The sequence below is a fragment of the Anomalospiza imberbis genome, chromosome 2 (assembly GCF_031753505.1).
Source record: "Anomalospiza imberbis isolate Cuckoo-Finch-1a 21T00152 chromosome 2, ASM3175350v1, whole genome shotgun sequence".
Lineage (NCBI taxonomy): Eukaryota > Metazoa > Chordata > Aves > Passeriformes > Viduidae > Anomalospiza > Anomalospiza imberbis.
This window is the reverse complement of record NC_089682.1, coordinates 7731314-7748184: the sequence shown is the minus strand read 5'-3', so window position 1 is coordinate 7748184 and position 16871 is coordinate 7731314. Positions and strand designations below refer to the sequence as shown.

General features: G+C 35.9%; 1 protein-coding gene across 11 annotated transcripts in view; it reads right to left on the bottom strand.

Moving 5' to 3' along the window:
* CASK (calcium/calmodulin dependent serine protein kinase) overlaps window positions 1-16871 on the bottom strand; it is a 186304-nt gene that overhangs the window by 8484 nt on the left and 160949 nt on the right. For 3 of the 11 annotated variants that reach the window (XM_068179715.1, XM_068179724.1, XM_068179725.1), the window contains 7 exons: window positions 12950-13018; window positions 11537-11572; window positions 8592-8788; window positions 7237-7352; window positions 2350-2430; window positions 2176-2256; window positions 528-730 (listed from right to left, as the gene is read on the bottom strand). In XM_068179715.1, the coding sequence (XP_068035816.1) occupies window positions 528-730; window positions 2176-2256; window positions 2350-2430; window positions 7237-7352; window positions 8592-8788; window positions 11537-11572; window positions 12950-13018 (783 nt within the window). The remainder of the gene's footprint in view (window positions 1-527; window positions 731-2175; window positions 2257-2349; window positions 2431-7236; window positions 7353-8591; window positions 8789-11536; window positions 11573-12949; window positions 13019-16871) is intronic. The other 8 variants (XM_068179718.1, XM_068179721.1, XM_068179712.1 and 5 more) reach the window with 7 other exon arrangements.

Below are 16871 nucleotides of genomic sequence, written 5' to 3'. Positions count from 1 at the left end.
TATTACATAATTTAGTTAGGTATGTCATTTCTGTTGTGAAATTCTTAGAAAAATTTGAACTTCCTAAATCCATTCACAAAGAAGAAACAGGTCAGCAAATTTAAGTAGATAACACTGGTCACAATTTTGTCCTCCCTCCCATTTCCTTTAATCTGCTAGAATAATATAAACATCACAATTGTCTATATTCATGTTGTTTCACTTAACAAAATATATAAACAGATTCCTGTGAATTGAAAGTAATGCCTACACAGATGTTTCAAAGGAAATGTATCAGATTTTCCACAGATTTTCTACAATTAATAAATAAACTATTAGTGTTTCTTCAGTTTTTCTTTCTTCTCTGTGTTCTTCTAACCATATGATTACTAGAATTCCACAGATTGATATCCTGGTGGTCCAAGGACTTTTGTTTTACATCACTTTAAGCAGCACTTACCTAGTGTGCAATCAATAAAAACATTTCAATGAAACAAGGTTGAAGGGTTTGTGATGAGTCTCATTTTTATACACTTCTAATTAGTTACCTGAGGTTCTACATCAAGTATTGCAATTAGTCCCTGCTCATGGATCTTTCGTATTGTTTCCAGTTTTGTCCCATACATTGCATCCTCATGGCTGCCATATTCCAAATATTCATTGTTTGATATATCCTGCATCATTTGGTCATGTGATACAAAGTAGTAATTTTTTCCATTTTCTTCATCTTTCTTTGGAGGTCTGGTTGTGTCTGAAAATACAAAAAATTTTAGTACAGAAGCAATATTGAAGTTATATATGGCTTATTTTTTTTTAAATTTGTTTATCAGTACTTATTCACTGAACTGAACCTGCCAAATCACATGTAGAGCAATGAAGTATGAGAAAGTCAGAATGACAGGCACTGGGAAAAGCAGGAGTTTGAGGGATATGTGTTGGGAAAAGCAGCAGTAGAGTCCCTAGGGTCTACTGAACTTAAGATGCTCATATTTCTCCTAAATCCTCTTCTGTCCTAAAAACATTTCCTTTTTTTGAATATAAGTTTTTATGAGGTTTTTATGACTGTGAAAAGGATAAGTCTAAAAAGCAGTTTAAAAACCTGATTACCTGTGGTCAAGAGAGGTAAAAGTTACTTAGGAATAACATACTTTTGGAATATTTCTTCTACAGATTTATGTGGTAAGAGAAGCATGGCCTACTAATCTTTAGAATTAACTGCCATTGTGTATGACCTGATATTTTTGATCTGGTTTTCAGTCTGCAGGTAATTTTTTCACATAAAGCATTCTTCCAAACTCCTCAACCAATTTAAGGCCCGTCTTAAAAGCTACCTATTACACCATGGTTTTGTAAAGGGATGAAAAAAATGCACCTTCTTAGTCTTATAAAATCAGTGAAACAATTTCAGTGCAGGAACCACAGAGCAGGAACCTAATGCAGGCAACATAAGACATGTTCACCATGGTATAGGTGAGTCCATTTTAAAAGCATCTGCAAATAAAATCACTAGTTTCTGGGAAGAAAATTAAATGAGTGTCACTTGTGAGCCATGTATGGCATTTCTGAGGTCAGTCTGAAATAGAGTGGACAGGTAGGTGCTGGATGCTCTTGTTTTGGTGTGCTTAGCTTGAGGAAAAATGATGCATCTCCAAGAGACCATGTAATGGGATTTGCAGTTCCTGCAGGGTATTAATAGATTGTCATGAAGGGAAAACAGTTCTGTGCTCTTCCTAACAACTCACTGGTGAAATTAATTGTGTTTTCTCTTACTTAGTGTCACCTCTGGAAACTTGGAACTATTTTAGTGCAATACCAGCCCTTAAGACTTGGCTGTGTGAAGTCATTAAAACACTACAGGTTCCCTCTAAATCCAACTCATATTTCTTCTCATGGGAATTATACACAGTTGAGAATGAGAAATCTTTTATACTTCATTTCAAATTAACAAACATTTGGGGTAGAGAGAAGTATGTCTAACAAGAAGTTTTGTGAATAATAAGGAATGTTTGATGCAAAAGTGGTGTTACTTTCCACCCTGCCCTTTGAAAAAGCAAAAGAACCACACCCAGCCCTACAGAGCTCCCACCTTCAAGGCAGGATTTGTCTCAGCTGAGCTGAACACAGGCAGTAGAACAAGGGGGGTACTGTCAAGGAGGACACAAACAATTCTGCAGCACTTTGAACCCTGCTACTTACGAGGAATGGGGTAAGCAAATCTGTCCGGGTGTTTTGTGATGAGCGTGTTTTTTATGTGTCTTCTTCCAACACCATGGGCACCTGAGCCACAACACAAAAGAATCATTTAGAAATATTCCACCAGAAAGGCTTCAAAGCTATGATACTATGTTCAGAAAGGTAACTGAAAATTACCTAGTAGGACTAGTGTTTTCCTTTTGAATGCTGGCAGCTTTACTACTTCTTCATATGTGACGAGATCTAATTGATCAAACACTAAAACACAAAAGAAAGCCCCAAAGGATAAGAAAAAAAAAGGAATATGAAGGGTGACAACTAATTCTGCTACAAATTATAATTTTATCAAGATTTAGATTTATAATACAAAGTAACATGTTATGGAAAATAAAACCATTCATTCCTTAAGCAATTTTAACAAGAGTGTTCATTTAAAAAACTGTTAAGAGCAGTAACAAAACTACTGAGATGCTCAGCAAAGTTTGCATGTCCTTTCATGCAGTGTTCAGCAGACCACAAAAATCAGCTAGAACAGCATGCCATTCACATTTGCATTCCTAAGAAGTAGCAGTACTGAAAAAAAATTTGTGGACAGTGACCGACATGAATACAATATGAGAACATCTATTTACACTGAAGATAGGGATACTTTCATCATAATGTTTTAACAAGATCTATGAGAAATGCACAGTGTTAATACTTTGTGGTATTTATTCTTTCAAACCACACCATTTACTTGTAATTAGAGTTCTCTTTAAACACATGTGCTAATTAAACTGACATGCTTTTAAAACTTGTGACAAGATGAAGAATTCTTATGAAAAGTGATGGCATTACAGAAAAGAACCTCCACCATATTTAGGGAAAAATTGTAAAAGTATTATTTCAGATATCATTTCAACTGCAGTTGAAATTGGATGAATTCCATCATGCCCATCAATCTGTTGTCAATTGCCAGGGAATATAGTGATTGACAAATCAAGTTTTGTTCATTAATAACAGCTTATTCCTCCTGTGCTCAGTAACACATCATCTTTGGTAACTCCTGCTGAATTCTAATGACAGAAGCAGCCAGGAGGCAGTTATTTATATTTGTAAAGATTGCAGCAACCAGCAATTTTGGAGCAGAATAGCGAACAAGAGTTTTCAGTTCTGTATTTTTGCACGCTATGAAAAGGAGGCAGGAGAGACTCCATCCTATGGAACTATGGAACTCCAAACTATGGAATCTCTCTCTGAGTGTTTCCAAGTGTTAAGTGCTCAGCTATAGCCAATCCATCTTTTAGGATGAGCGTGGACATCTCTCAGTTTTTCAATTTGATGGCAGCTTTTCACCCGAGAAAGTCCAACGGCTTCAATTTGGTGAAATTACGAATCAGCCAATTGACACACCCAACTCTTTAAGGCATTGAAAAGACACAGATAAGAAAACTTCCTAGTCCATTTGAAGCATTTTGAATTTCATCCTAAAGAAGAATCTCTTTCAACCTTTCCCCAAATACTACAAGCAAGAATTTAGTCATATTTTTCTTCCATTCCACAGTGGAATTCTTACTCTTGTCCTTTTTGCAACTTCAAAGTATTTAAACAAATTAATAATTCATTTCATAATAATGATCTACAACACACTAAACAGCTTTACCATGCTAACCACCAAAGCCTGCAAGTGTTTTTTCCATTGAAAAATTATAATTAAAAAAGAAATCAATACTTTTCTTGAACAAAACCAGGTTATGTTAGATACAAACAACAGGAACAAACACCAGAAATGACACATATTAATGCCTTCATCACAAAGTAGTAGCATGGAGAAGATGTGTCTCAGTCTACATGGATTTAACTAATGATTGTAGGGTTCTCAAATGCGAAAGAAAAAGGATTCATTTCTTAATATACAAAGATAGGAGGAATACAGGGCACACTTAAAGACTGAACTTCAATGCTTCTGTGTTACTAGCTGATAAAAGAAAAGGAGTTCTTGAAAGGAAACAGTAAGAAGCAAATAAAGAGGCATTGTCACTTGACAGGTTACTTACATGCACAGAGGCCATTGGGAGTAAGACAGCATGAAAAATGTACAGGGGTCATTGAGATATGGCTTGTAATATATTAGTAAAATAAAAAGTATATGCACAAAATAAACTTTACCATGCAATAGTCTAAACACAAGGCAAATAAATCACATTAAGAAATGATAAACGTATTTTATAAAAGCTTGGCAATCTTCCACATTATGCATAATACAGAGCATAGTTCTGGTCTGTTCTGCTCTTTTCTGAAGCCCTGCAGTAACTTTTCAGCAAAATAAATGAAAAATGTATCTGGATATCACAGCAGCATATCTCTAGAGCATTTATAAAAATGTCAGTGAATCTAATAATGGAAAAGATATTTCATTTTTTCTGTGGGCTTTGGTTTAAAACTAACTTTATACTGATAAAACATATGATAATGAAATTTCCTAATACTCTAATATGAAGCAAGGAGGAAAGAACAACAGGATTACATTTTTCTTGCAAAGGAGAATGTATTTGCTTCTAATTCTAAAAAGAAACTGAAATAATCTCCTGTTTACTTCATAAACTACATCTGATTTGCAGAATAATCTCATTTCTACTTCCAGTAATATCCCAATATACCACACCAGCTCTCAAATCATCAGCTGGTCACACAAATCTGAGTTGACTATGAATTATTTTACTGGGTCATTTCTCAGCACCCCAGCTCAGTCTCACCCCTAAGAGAAAAACAACACACAAGTCCAAACAGATTACACACTGCTGATCAATTTATTTAATTTTATACTAGGATATAAGAGAAACAAATTCTACTTTCCTGTAAGAGCAACATTTTGACCATGATTATATTTGTTTTGGATCCAGCAGAAGAAAAGATCTTGTTTTTATTCTGAAACAGAAGCACTGGAAGGTTGCAAGGGCCAGTGTTGCCATATTTCTGAACAACAATCCTGGATGTGACAGAGCACTTCAGAGAATGTGAATTCAGTGCCACCTCAGTTAAACCTGAACTCCCATGAGCACCAAAACAACTCATAATATTTATATATTGAAAATCCTGTATTTGGTGTCATTCCCTGGAATATTACTGGCATTACCTTCAGTACCTGAGGAACACTAAGATCAATAACATTTCTACAAGAAATCTTGATTTCAATCTGTGCTTACATTAACTTTTTGACTTAGGGGAAAGGGGAAGCTGTATTCTGAAGGGAACAGTTTCTTTTAGGGTCATTATAATAATTTTTCATGTTGGTATTTCTAATTCTTGGCAAACACCTGCTCTGATATAAAGCAAATAAAGATGTAACACTGCTGGTGAAGGCAGGTGAACTGTGTGAATCAAAGTGCCATCAATCTACTCTGAAATGTCCCCCTATGTCAATAGTGCAAAGTCTAGATTCCTTCCAGGAATTTAAATGACAGAAAATCTTTGAGCTAGCTCTGCTCCTACAGTACTGCCTGCTCCTCCTCCTTCCCTGGCTGTCCTTCCTTTAGCTCACTCCCTTGTAGCAGGCCCTGCTTACTCACATGGACATTTTTAGTTCTGTATTTGCACTGAGAGATGCATTAAGAAATGTATCTGCCCTAAAGAAAAAAAAAAATCCACGTTTTTTTGGGTTGTTCTTGATTCAGCTCAGAGCATGGCCACAAGTGAAGGGAGGAGCAAGGCTGTGGGAATGTGTGCTGGGAGCAATTGATACCAGTATTGTGAAAGGCTTTGGCTCATAAAATCCTGTTTACTCTCAACAGCTTTTGTTATAATTATTAAATTGTGGTTGAGTGCTACTGCAATGAGGGGAAAACATTACAACGAGCAGGGTGTTGCAGCAGCAAAAAGAACCTACTTAAAGCTTTCAGTCTCTTCTTGTGAGAGCTTTCAGGGTAACAAATAGTTTTATATTCACCTGTGAACATCTTAAATGCAACAGTGAATTTAAAGGGTATAAAGAACAATTACTGTCTTAGAATTTAGGCTTTCTTAGAATTTACTGCCAAATTACTTTTAAGGAAACACATATTCTGTAATAGTGACATATTATGAGCTCTGATACTGCACACATTGTGCAGGTAAAGAGAAATACATGAAAACATGGATTTATAATGTTTAATTAGTGTGTTCAAGAATGCAACTGAAAAAATCCCCCAGAAATGAATGTGATATAGAACACTTTCTTTACACTGCTTGGACAGGTATCTATTCTGATTCTAATAAAAATCTTTGCAAGTCTCTCAGGAGACCACAACAACATAAGCATCACAGAATGTGCTACCAAAGCAGGAGCAACAGAAAAGTGTTGAAAAGCAGTTTCAGCACATTAAGTATTTTATACTAAAAGAAGAAAAGAAGCAAATTCAGCTCATAAATGACGGGGTCTGTCTTCTTTACCACTAAAACGAATGAATTTTGCTTGACAAGGATCTCTTACTTTACACTTCTAAAATATTCTAAAACAAGTCATTTTTTCAGCAGTCTAAACAGAAGCCCCAGACTCAGGATTCAGGCAGAAATCACTGCAAGGAGGATAAACCTCCACAGCTGGTTCTGTTTGGTAACTGGAAATAACACACTGACTATGCAATGGCTCTTATTCCACTTCCAGCTGTAGCATTTCAACAAAAATACTCTTTCATGGTGTTTTCACATATGTAATCTGTAACTATAAATACATATTAACAAGGATGCCACAGAACAGTCTTTTGTAGAGCACAGTACAGTTATATAGGTTGCAAAAATAATATCCTGTTTGTTTCTAATGCTGCTTTAAACATAAACCCCCAAACAATCTAAGCCTCTATCAGTATATCCTCTATCTAGGATAAACTATGATGCACTGCTTTTGTGGCAGCTTGCCTCTCACTGACTAAGCTCCGTGCTTACATAGCAAAGAACAAGCAGAATAATGTTGGCATAATTAGAATTTTACTTATATTTTCCTAATTAACTCATTAGGTTTATACAATAGTGCCAGCTGAACAATTAATGGCAAGGCTTGAACTGCAAAAAATGTAACCTGTTACAGATACCTGCATTTTTTGTTCATACCTGCATTGTGCTTTGCCAAGTATTTGTCTTTGTACTGCTTTTTTTTCTTTCCAAACCAAGTACAGCTGGCCTGTTGCTCCTGTTTGGTCTTCTCCATGGCAATACAAGCAACTCGCCTGACACAGGGAGGAGAAAAAACATTTTCTGTTGCAATCAAGGATCTTTAAAAAGCTGCACAGAATGAATTAGAAAAGCATGACTTTTTATAGAAAACAAGTACAGTAAAACTTTTAAAAACCTTTTTTATGACTTCAAAGAACAGATACACAGGAGTATTTTGATGTGAGAGTATTTTCTTAGAGGTAGATGATGGAAGCTTCCAGATGAAGTGAACATGGGAGGAAGGGCAGCTGCTGGAATGAATCCAGGCCACTCTGCAGCAAATCAGAATGGAAGAGCACAAGACCACCATGGTCTAAGTCACTCCAGAGCAACTGGTGCTGTGCTGGGGGACTCTTTGGAAGTTGATCTCTAGGGTGAAGCCCTGCAAGGGACCCTGCTGCAATGTGCACCTGTGCTCCCTTACATCAGGGCTTGCACAGAGCTCAGGAGATGGAACTAAAGGTCTTGTCTCACTCTGTCTCTCTTCTGGCAAAATCTCCCTTACCCAGCCCAGGAGACACAGGAGCAGCAGTGCACAACTCCAGCTCTTTTACACAGCAAATCCTGTATGAAGTGTTTTGGGCTAGATTACCTGAATTTTACTGAGTTATGGCCACACCTTCCAAGGCCCAGGACTTGCTTGCTAGAATTTGTGCTGATGCATTTAAAATGTTTTCTAAACAGCTCCTGCAAGAGGCTGTTTAAAGGCTCTGCATTGCTCAGGGCCACTGCTCTTCATTGAACCTGCCGTAGGCACTGTGATTTTGTTCTGCTTTTTGACATTCATATGAAAAATGAAAAGGAAAGAAAACCCTAAAAGTCCCTCAATGACCTTTTTGCTTGACAACTTGCTAAAACCCTATTCTTGCAGCACTTGCATGAAAATAGTACTAATGAAACCCTTGATTAGAAGCTGAAAGAGAAATTAATTTAACCCTCTTATACAACCAATTTGCATGTAGCCATCTTCAATCCTACTTTCCTACAGTATACCGGAAAGCACAATGTTTATTAACACAGGAATTAATTTTTTAATGTAATCACACATATGAAATTGCATGTAACCCTTTCTGCTATGCATACATGAGAAGAAAATCAAAACCACATAGACTGAATCAATATACAGACTTAGGAAAACAAAAGGAAGAAAAAGAGAAAAGAATTCAAAGGTTAGATATACAACAATAAAAAGTATGAGAGACAGAAATAAAATCAAAATTAAGTTAATTTTTTATAGAAAACTTAAGTCATACCATTCCTGAAGTTCAGGAGAAGGAATAAGACCTGCAGTACCATTTTTGGAGTTCTCAAGTTTACCCTGCCACCAGTTATGATCATCTTTGCTAATGATTTGGATAATATCACCAACTCGGAATCTGATGCCAGCTTCTTTGCAAGGAATGAGGTCATCCTTTGCTGGATCATATTCAAATTGTGCTCTTACATAGATCTAGAAAAAAAAGAGTTTATAAGAGACACTGCAGTATCATCACTGCTCTTCAGAATATTCAGAGTAACAGGTGAAAATGTGATCTGTGAATGCAGCTACACATATTGGTTGCAACAAGCAAAGAAAGAAACAAAACAGGAAGGTGCCAAAGCAAAAGTGATAGTTGAAAATGAAAATGCCCCCTCCAGCAAATGATGGAGACATATGATGCTATTTCTAAAGCTCATGTTTTCTACATTCTATAGAACCTGAACAGCAAAAATGTAAGAAACTCATGGAGTCCCTCAAACAGTTATTAACTATCACAAATCATTCCAGAACACAAGCTAGCAACTTACAACTCAATCGGTAATGAATTTTCCAACTCAAGTCCCATGGTATGTTTTAAAACTTTCTATGACAGGAAATTTTACTGGACACTATAAAGGACTTTGGCTTTATTAGTGGTCTTTAGAATGAGAATTTTTAAGATTTAAGACATTAAAAAAATCTCTTTTAGGAAGTCCTGTATTGTACCTATCACAGAGTTACTCAGGAGGAATGTGGAAATTCTCTGTATGGGTTTTTCAGTAAAAGTCTGCTCCTGTGTAAATAAAACTCATGATTTGAGCAAGTTATTCTCTAAATAACATGAACAGAAAGAATCTAGACTCTGACTTCACAATTTAAAAGATTATACCAATACTTTCCTTGTGTGTTACTCAACTCTAGAAAATAAAAATAAAAGTGATACCCAGTTTTGGTTGCTAATTGGAGCCCTGATACACCCAAGGATCTTAAAATCAAAATTAAGTGCCATGCCCTAGATGGATAATTTCTACAGTTCATGAATGTCAAACATCACCCTGCAGCATCCCAGCCAGCCTTGTATACACATACTGCTGATTTTCTTACTAAAAACGGACTAGATTTAAAAATCCCCAACAATTACATTGCAAACCAACATCCTTCTTAAAAACTGTAACAATCACTTTTCAACTCTGATCAAATTCTGCTCCAGTAACAGCTGTAACTATGCAGTGTTAGCACTATTCATGGCACTTAAAAAAGTAATCCAATCTGCACCTTGACATATGAATAAATTAACTTAAAATGGCTAATCACTTTTCTCTTGTATCTGATGTATTCTTATTGGTTTGCAGTGAGAGCATCAGATGACAAGACCAATATAGAACTCAACTTTTAATACATTAAATCTGACCCTTGCCCTGCTGTGCACTAAGTTTAAAAAAGCAACCCAACTCATTTTAATTACTTGAGAAATAGGATATTTTGAAACCAATTATGTTTACTTAGTAATTTGTTTTTCATGAAGTAATCAATACTGAGCCAATCCCTTATTTTGCCTGAAGCTTATTCATACAGGTCTAAAAACATCAGCACTATTTTTACTATCTAGAAACTTCCCTGCTTTTCAAGTTCCTGCTCCAGTTTGAGCCATTTGGCAGCTCATGGAACATTACAGACTTCCTGACACATAAAAATATATCTATTAACCAAGCCCTCACTGTTTTCAAGGATGACAAGAAAAATATGCTGGTTCAATGGGAGAAATCAGGTAATTATAAATGGTGTGAGTAAGAGAAACACCATTATTTTGATATTGCCTTGAACAAAGTTTCTTCTTCTGGGGAAAAAAAAGCCTTGAGGACCAAATGAAAACCTAATATAAATGTCTGGAAGGTGTTTCATGGAACCTCTCCAGGTTTACATTCAGGCAGCTTCAGAAGAAAATGGAAAGCTGAAAGAACCATAAAGAGCTTTAAAAATGGGAAGTGAAGTAAGAGCAAACCATTCTTGTAATAGAAGTTCCAGCCAACTCAACCAGGCAGCAGTACAAAAAGATTCTCAAAGACAAGAGTTAATGTTGCTGACTGACTTCTTGAATGGAATTGCAAGAGCTATTATGAAAATTCCTGGCAGAGAAGAAGGCTGAGTGCACAGTTAAAAATTCAGAGGTAGATTTTGGAAAGACTATGAATAACTGGAGCAGTTACTGGAGATGAATCACAAATCAGTTGATGGTATGTGCTCATTTGGAGGCTGCAGAAAAAGAACAAAAATTCTTAAAATTGCAAAAAGAAAGACAGGGAATCCTCTGAGAAGCCCCACATGGTTTCTTGGAATTTTCTGGAGAGGGAAGATGTTTCTTTGGTCTGTGCTGACTTGCAAAACCACCAGGTCAAGGTAACAAAGTTAATGGAGGTTATTGAAAATGGGACTAAGGACTGAAATTTTAAGAGATCATCTTCAGATTTATCCAGGCTTAGCAGAAACTATCCTTAATGTTTTTCTTTGAAAAACTTTCTTAATGTTAATAACTAGTTTCAGATAAACTCAATCTTTATAATCTTTGTTGGCAAAATATTTTAGAGTTTTAGACACCTGCCCTGCTCGTCTCCATTCCAGCTAAAATAGAAATTTGAGCTTTCCTCTGAGATTAAAACCTGAACAGGTCACTGCACAACAGGAAGTCTATTAATGCATTCTGAACTAAATCAACATCTCTAGTTAAATTCTCAGTGAATTTGTAACTCTCACACATGTGGACACATGAAAAAAAAGAAAAGCTATTTTTGAATTAGCTACAAACAAATGAGTTTAAAGAAAAATGAAAAAAATGGAACAAATTTTTCAAGCTTAAATGTTTTAGTCCAGCACAAACAGAATATGAGTGGGGAAAAGGTAAGCAGGGATGTTTGCTAGCAGCTAAGTTTACAAAAATTCCCATGGAGGATATCTATTCACCTGTCGTCCTTTTGGTTGTGTTGTCGATGGCAAGTCCTGCAGAATAAAGTCAACCCAGGAGAAGAAATTTTCATTTTACTTTTTAAGGGTACATAACAGTGTTTGTTAGTGATTCATACTACATTACAGTAAAATGGTAAGTTAGACAAAAGTATAAAGCATTGACCCATGTTTAGAAATAACTTTTTTCTTAAAGAAAAACCAAACCCAGGCTGTTTAGCAGCAAGCTGAAGAAAGCAGGTAAAAAGTTTAAGCAGATAGAGATGTGCTTTTTAATAAATAATTCAGCATCTTCAACACAAAAGCACCACCAAGTGAAAGAGGCTCTTTATGTGAATGCCTTTTCCATTTAAGTATCAAGTTTTGCTTTTAATAGAGAGAGCCTATTATAAATGTTAAAAACCCTATGATTAAAAATGTATAATGTGATCAGTTTTGCTGAGAATTGAGATTATAACTACTTTCATGTTATAAATTTAATTTAATTCAAAAAAATGTCCTAAATTTTTTATTCACACAATTATTTTTCATTCTACTAATTAATAAGCACTTTACCTTGTGGCAAATAATGTCTAAGTTGCAATTTTTATCAATAGATAAAGAAACAGTTACTTGGTTTTGGGTTTGTTTTGTTTTTACCTAGTCCCATGAGTTCATGATAGTGACAGCACTCACTGAAGAAACTTGTGTGTAGTTACTACATTGGTCCAAACAACAACAAATGATAAACAACACGAATTTTAACACCAATGTGCTTTAGGAAGAACAGGAGATCGACAGCACCTTTCTACCTGAATACATACAAAACAGAAGTACTTTGTGTTAAAGATGTGATGGTAATAGCTTGGTTTGTAGTGCAGTTTAAAGCCACTTCCTTTTGCTTTCCATATCCAGGCAAGGCTCATGTTTCACACAGTATGTGCACGTACCACGACAGCAGAGAGCACACCAATTCCTTAACTCAGATAGCGGAAACCAGTACACGCTCCAGAGGGCTCTCAAACACAAAACTTAAAAAAAAAAAAGAATCTAAAATGTCTTGGGATACCAACTGCACAGTTACTCTCTTCCTTCAAACTCTGCTTCCGAAGTTCAGGATGGAAATAAAAGCTTCCACTTAAACCTACGCTCAGTTTTGAGGAAAGTGCTGACAATGATTTAAGGATGACTGAAGTGTCACAATACAGTTATTAACATTTAATTCACTGTATGGCTTTTAATGAGAAGAACATGTTGGAAAAAGCCCTTTAAAAAAAAAAAAAAAAAAAGAAAATGGGGAGTTACATATGCAATAACCTGGGTTCTCTCAGCAGGACAAAATTTTCCACTGACCACACGATAAGTATAACAGTAATGGCAGATGAGCACCAACAAAACTTTCACACTTTCTCTGTGTGGAACTGGAAATCTTACCGAAACAGAATTGTTAGTGCTGCTATGACCATTAGCGGGGGACTGTCTGGATGTAGAGGGGGAATCTCTCTGAAATAAGACACAAGGTTCATTAACAACACAACACTATCACAGGAACACAGAAATATTTCAAAGAACAGTTACATCTACAGCCTTATAACCATTTGCTTAGCTGCTTCATTTGTGAAAGTTTCCACACTACAAACTCTGTAAAGCTGAAAAGCTTTTACACAGCTTGGGATTCAGGTTTGACATTTTGATTTATCTGAGGTAATAACTATTTTTATGCTGCCTTCAGCTTTTTAATAACTGGGACTTCAGAGATCTCACGTGGCTGACAACGCTACCAGCTCTCATCATACACCAGTCTTGGTTAAAGTACCTGGAAGTTACACTCTGAACAGTGTTTGGAATAGAACGAGGCCCATATCCTGTTTTAAAGATGGTTCTGAATATTTTTTCAGCTTTGTGGTGGTTGTCAGTCTCTACTCAGCAAGAAGCATCTCCCTGCAGTGCCTCATAGACACTGAGGCTGGGACCTGAGGAGAAAGCTGGATTCTCTCCCATCCATTTTACAGCACAAATGAGGGTTTTCCTCCAACATTTTTATGGGCCTGAAAGTATAAAACCTTGCCAAAATATAGCACTTAAAAAGAAGCCAATTCTCTTGACCCAGACTACCAGACTACCAGTGTGGCCCTACACTTCAGTGCAGAGGCAGCAGACACAGGGAGCACACTGGGAAATTCTACAGGAAGGAGAATAGGAATTTCTGTTGGGTTTTTCAGAGCAATCTTTTTCACATGCCATTTTGACTGCATAGTGCTTAATTCCGTGATGTCAGATAATTGAGCCATCTCTTCTGAAAATAAAATAATCCACTCATACATTGTAAAAAAAAAAAAAAAAAAAAAAATCCCTTTTACCCTCACAGGAATTCTGGAATATAATATTCCATGTCAAAGGTCAGCTTAGGAATCTCTGATCATTTTGGGTAACATCAAGGACAGCAGAGAAAAAGGGCTAAAACAGTTTTCTGTTAGGCAAACAAAAGTTAACCCTGTCATATTATATCAGTGCAAGTACCTTTTGTGAATAATGAAAAACCTGGAGCTAAACTGTTCATGCAACAGTAATCAGGGATTAATGCCACATACATAAGAACAAAACTTGCCTTCCACAAGTATTTGCAATGTGTAACTGGGGGGAATCAGCTCTAATTCTAATTACAAAATCACTCCAGCACAAGTTTAAAATATTCAAACGAGAGCAAATAAACCATTCATTAGTGAAAAAAAATATTAAAAAAATTTAAAAATACAAAAAAAGAGAAAAGCCTAAAGTAATAAGTATTCCTTTTTTTTTTCCTTTTGTGTATGGATTATCAGTATCACCTTTATCAAATTGTAGCCAGAAGAACTTTTTTCAAAAAGGCAGTAACTTTCCTGCTTTATAAGCAGATTTTATGCTTGCTCTGCAATTCTATCTTTGCTATTTTCTCTTTCAAGAGGTGAAAAAGAAATCTTAACCTTTTTTTTAATATGGTTTGTTATGATCTGTTGTCAATGATGGTTTAGCAAAGGAGGAAGGGAAAGCTCTGGAAACTGATGCAAGCACCCAAATCATTTGGAGAAAAACAAGTTTAGAGAATGCCACTATTTCTGGACTGTCTTGAAGGATTCTGCCTTTGAAGGAAATTTTCTTGGTTTGAGAATGTTTTGATTTGTATTCCTCCAACAATTCCCACCACAAGACAGCATATTATTCAAAGCAAATGTTCATCATAACACACTGAAGAAAATATACATTTTCAGTGCTATTGGTGATTTCAGTACTGTCAGAAATAATCTAACACGTTAGTCAAGAGACATTTTTTTATGTATGACTTTTACATAATTAGGCTGTTCTGTCAGAATTTCAAAGGCATTTAGATTCTGAATTTTCTAGAGACAGGTCTTTCTTTTAAAAAATACCAGACTCAAAAGTTAGCAGAAAAAGTGTATTATGAACAATCTAATGAGACAAATCAATGAGCACAGAGATCCTTGCAGAATAACAGGGCTGCTTAGGACTGGCCTGGAAAAATTCAGTTTTGGTTATGAGTTTGTTTCTCCAGTAAATCAGTAAAAGCCCTCTTTTTCCTGGGAATAGGGGCAGAAAAACACTTGGAGGATCCAATGATTCTGAGTAATGTAGAAAGGTTATTATAATCATATTTTAGTAAACTCAACTGTCTGGACTTCCCAGCCTTCTCCAGCCCCAAGACAAAAAACACAGAAACCTTTGAGGTCATCACTCTTCAGCTGAAGAACCACAGAGGCAGAGCCTTAGAGGAAACAACCACAATTATTTCCAAATGATGGCAAACCCAGTTTCCTGTTGATTCCCTATTTTTAGGTGTGGTTTATGAATCATGAACTAATGTATTTGAGATGCAAACCTATACAGAAGAACTAAATGATGTCTAATAAATATGACCTGATCAAATTAGATACTGACAAAACAGGTGGATCAACGACATTGTTGCCAGATATAAAAGAAGAAACTCAAACAAGAAAACCAACAAAACCTCCAACAAAACCAAGACAGACTTTCCAAAATTCTGAAAATACTTTAACATTTCTGTCTTGCTCAAAGAACACATCTGTCAGTATTTTTAAAACGAATTTAAAAAAGGTTTAAGACAATAAAAAATCCTGATGTTTGAGCACTAATGGAAACCATGGAAGATGAAGGAAAAAAAATCCGTGGTGATTACTACCAGGCTTCTAAAATCTCATATGCATAAAGGCTTTTCTTCTTAATGAAACAACTTAAGAGTTTCACAAAGGCAATATGAAACATAAAGAATGTTTATAAGGATTTTTTTTTTGTTTAAAGAAAAAAGAAGAGGGAAAAAAAGTACTTCTCTTACCATTCTCACCTATCTGACACTATTAAAAGTTACTGAGTGTTGTGTCAGTACAAAGAAAGAATGTAAATGTAGCCAGAGCAAAATGCTTACTCATTGGGATAAAACTGAAACACACAGACAGTGTCCACAGCCATCAGCCACAAGAAGGATGTGTTGCAACAGTTACATAAGTTCAGGTTTATGTAAATCTGCAATTTTCCTGGTATCTGACAAAGAGAACAACACCCTGAGCCCTTGTTATCTAAATATGTGTGTTAACTCAGGTCATTTGCCATGCCAGTGACTAAACAGGTCACCTCACACCAGATCAGCTGATCCAATTTTTACACAAGGGAATTCAAAAGTACTATGTCTTCAAGCAAGGTCAGCTCCATGAAATAGAATCTCTGGTAACTGAATGGAAAGCATGGGTGCAGGAAAAGCCACAAATGCCTAAAAAACCTGAAATTATTCAGCTGAGATTTTGCAAACTGCCTAGTGACCCTAAATTACATAGTGTAGGAAAAAAGACTTCCCTATATATATATGCAGAAATGGCTCAATATTTAGAAAATAATACTTGTTTTAAATGACTATAGTGGAAGACAAATATGGCAAGTGAAATTAGCATCCCAGTTATTAAAAAAGAAACATTCCATGCCCCCCTCACCTTTGTGAGAGCTTAAGATGGTAAATAAAAGGCACATCATCTCTGATTCTACTAATACGTAGTTTTTTCTTATTCAAGATGTTTTGCAATCCAGTGATGTGGTCCTGATAGGAACCTCAAAGCTCCCAGTCCTCAATTCTGTTTTATATTCCTCTTCTCATAAAACTACTCTACATGAGCACCAGTCCATGACTGAAGGAGGGGGAAATCAAACACAGAATGAAATGTTGCCAAAAAAATACCTTAACAAGGAAGATTATACTAGTGAAGACCCAATATCTCCCAATTTATCTTGCTGGAGGACACGAGAAGCAAGATTTCTGTATTAGTAATGGCAGTCAACAATGATTTTTAGCCTT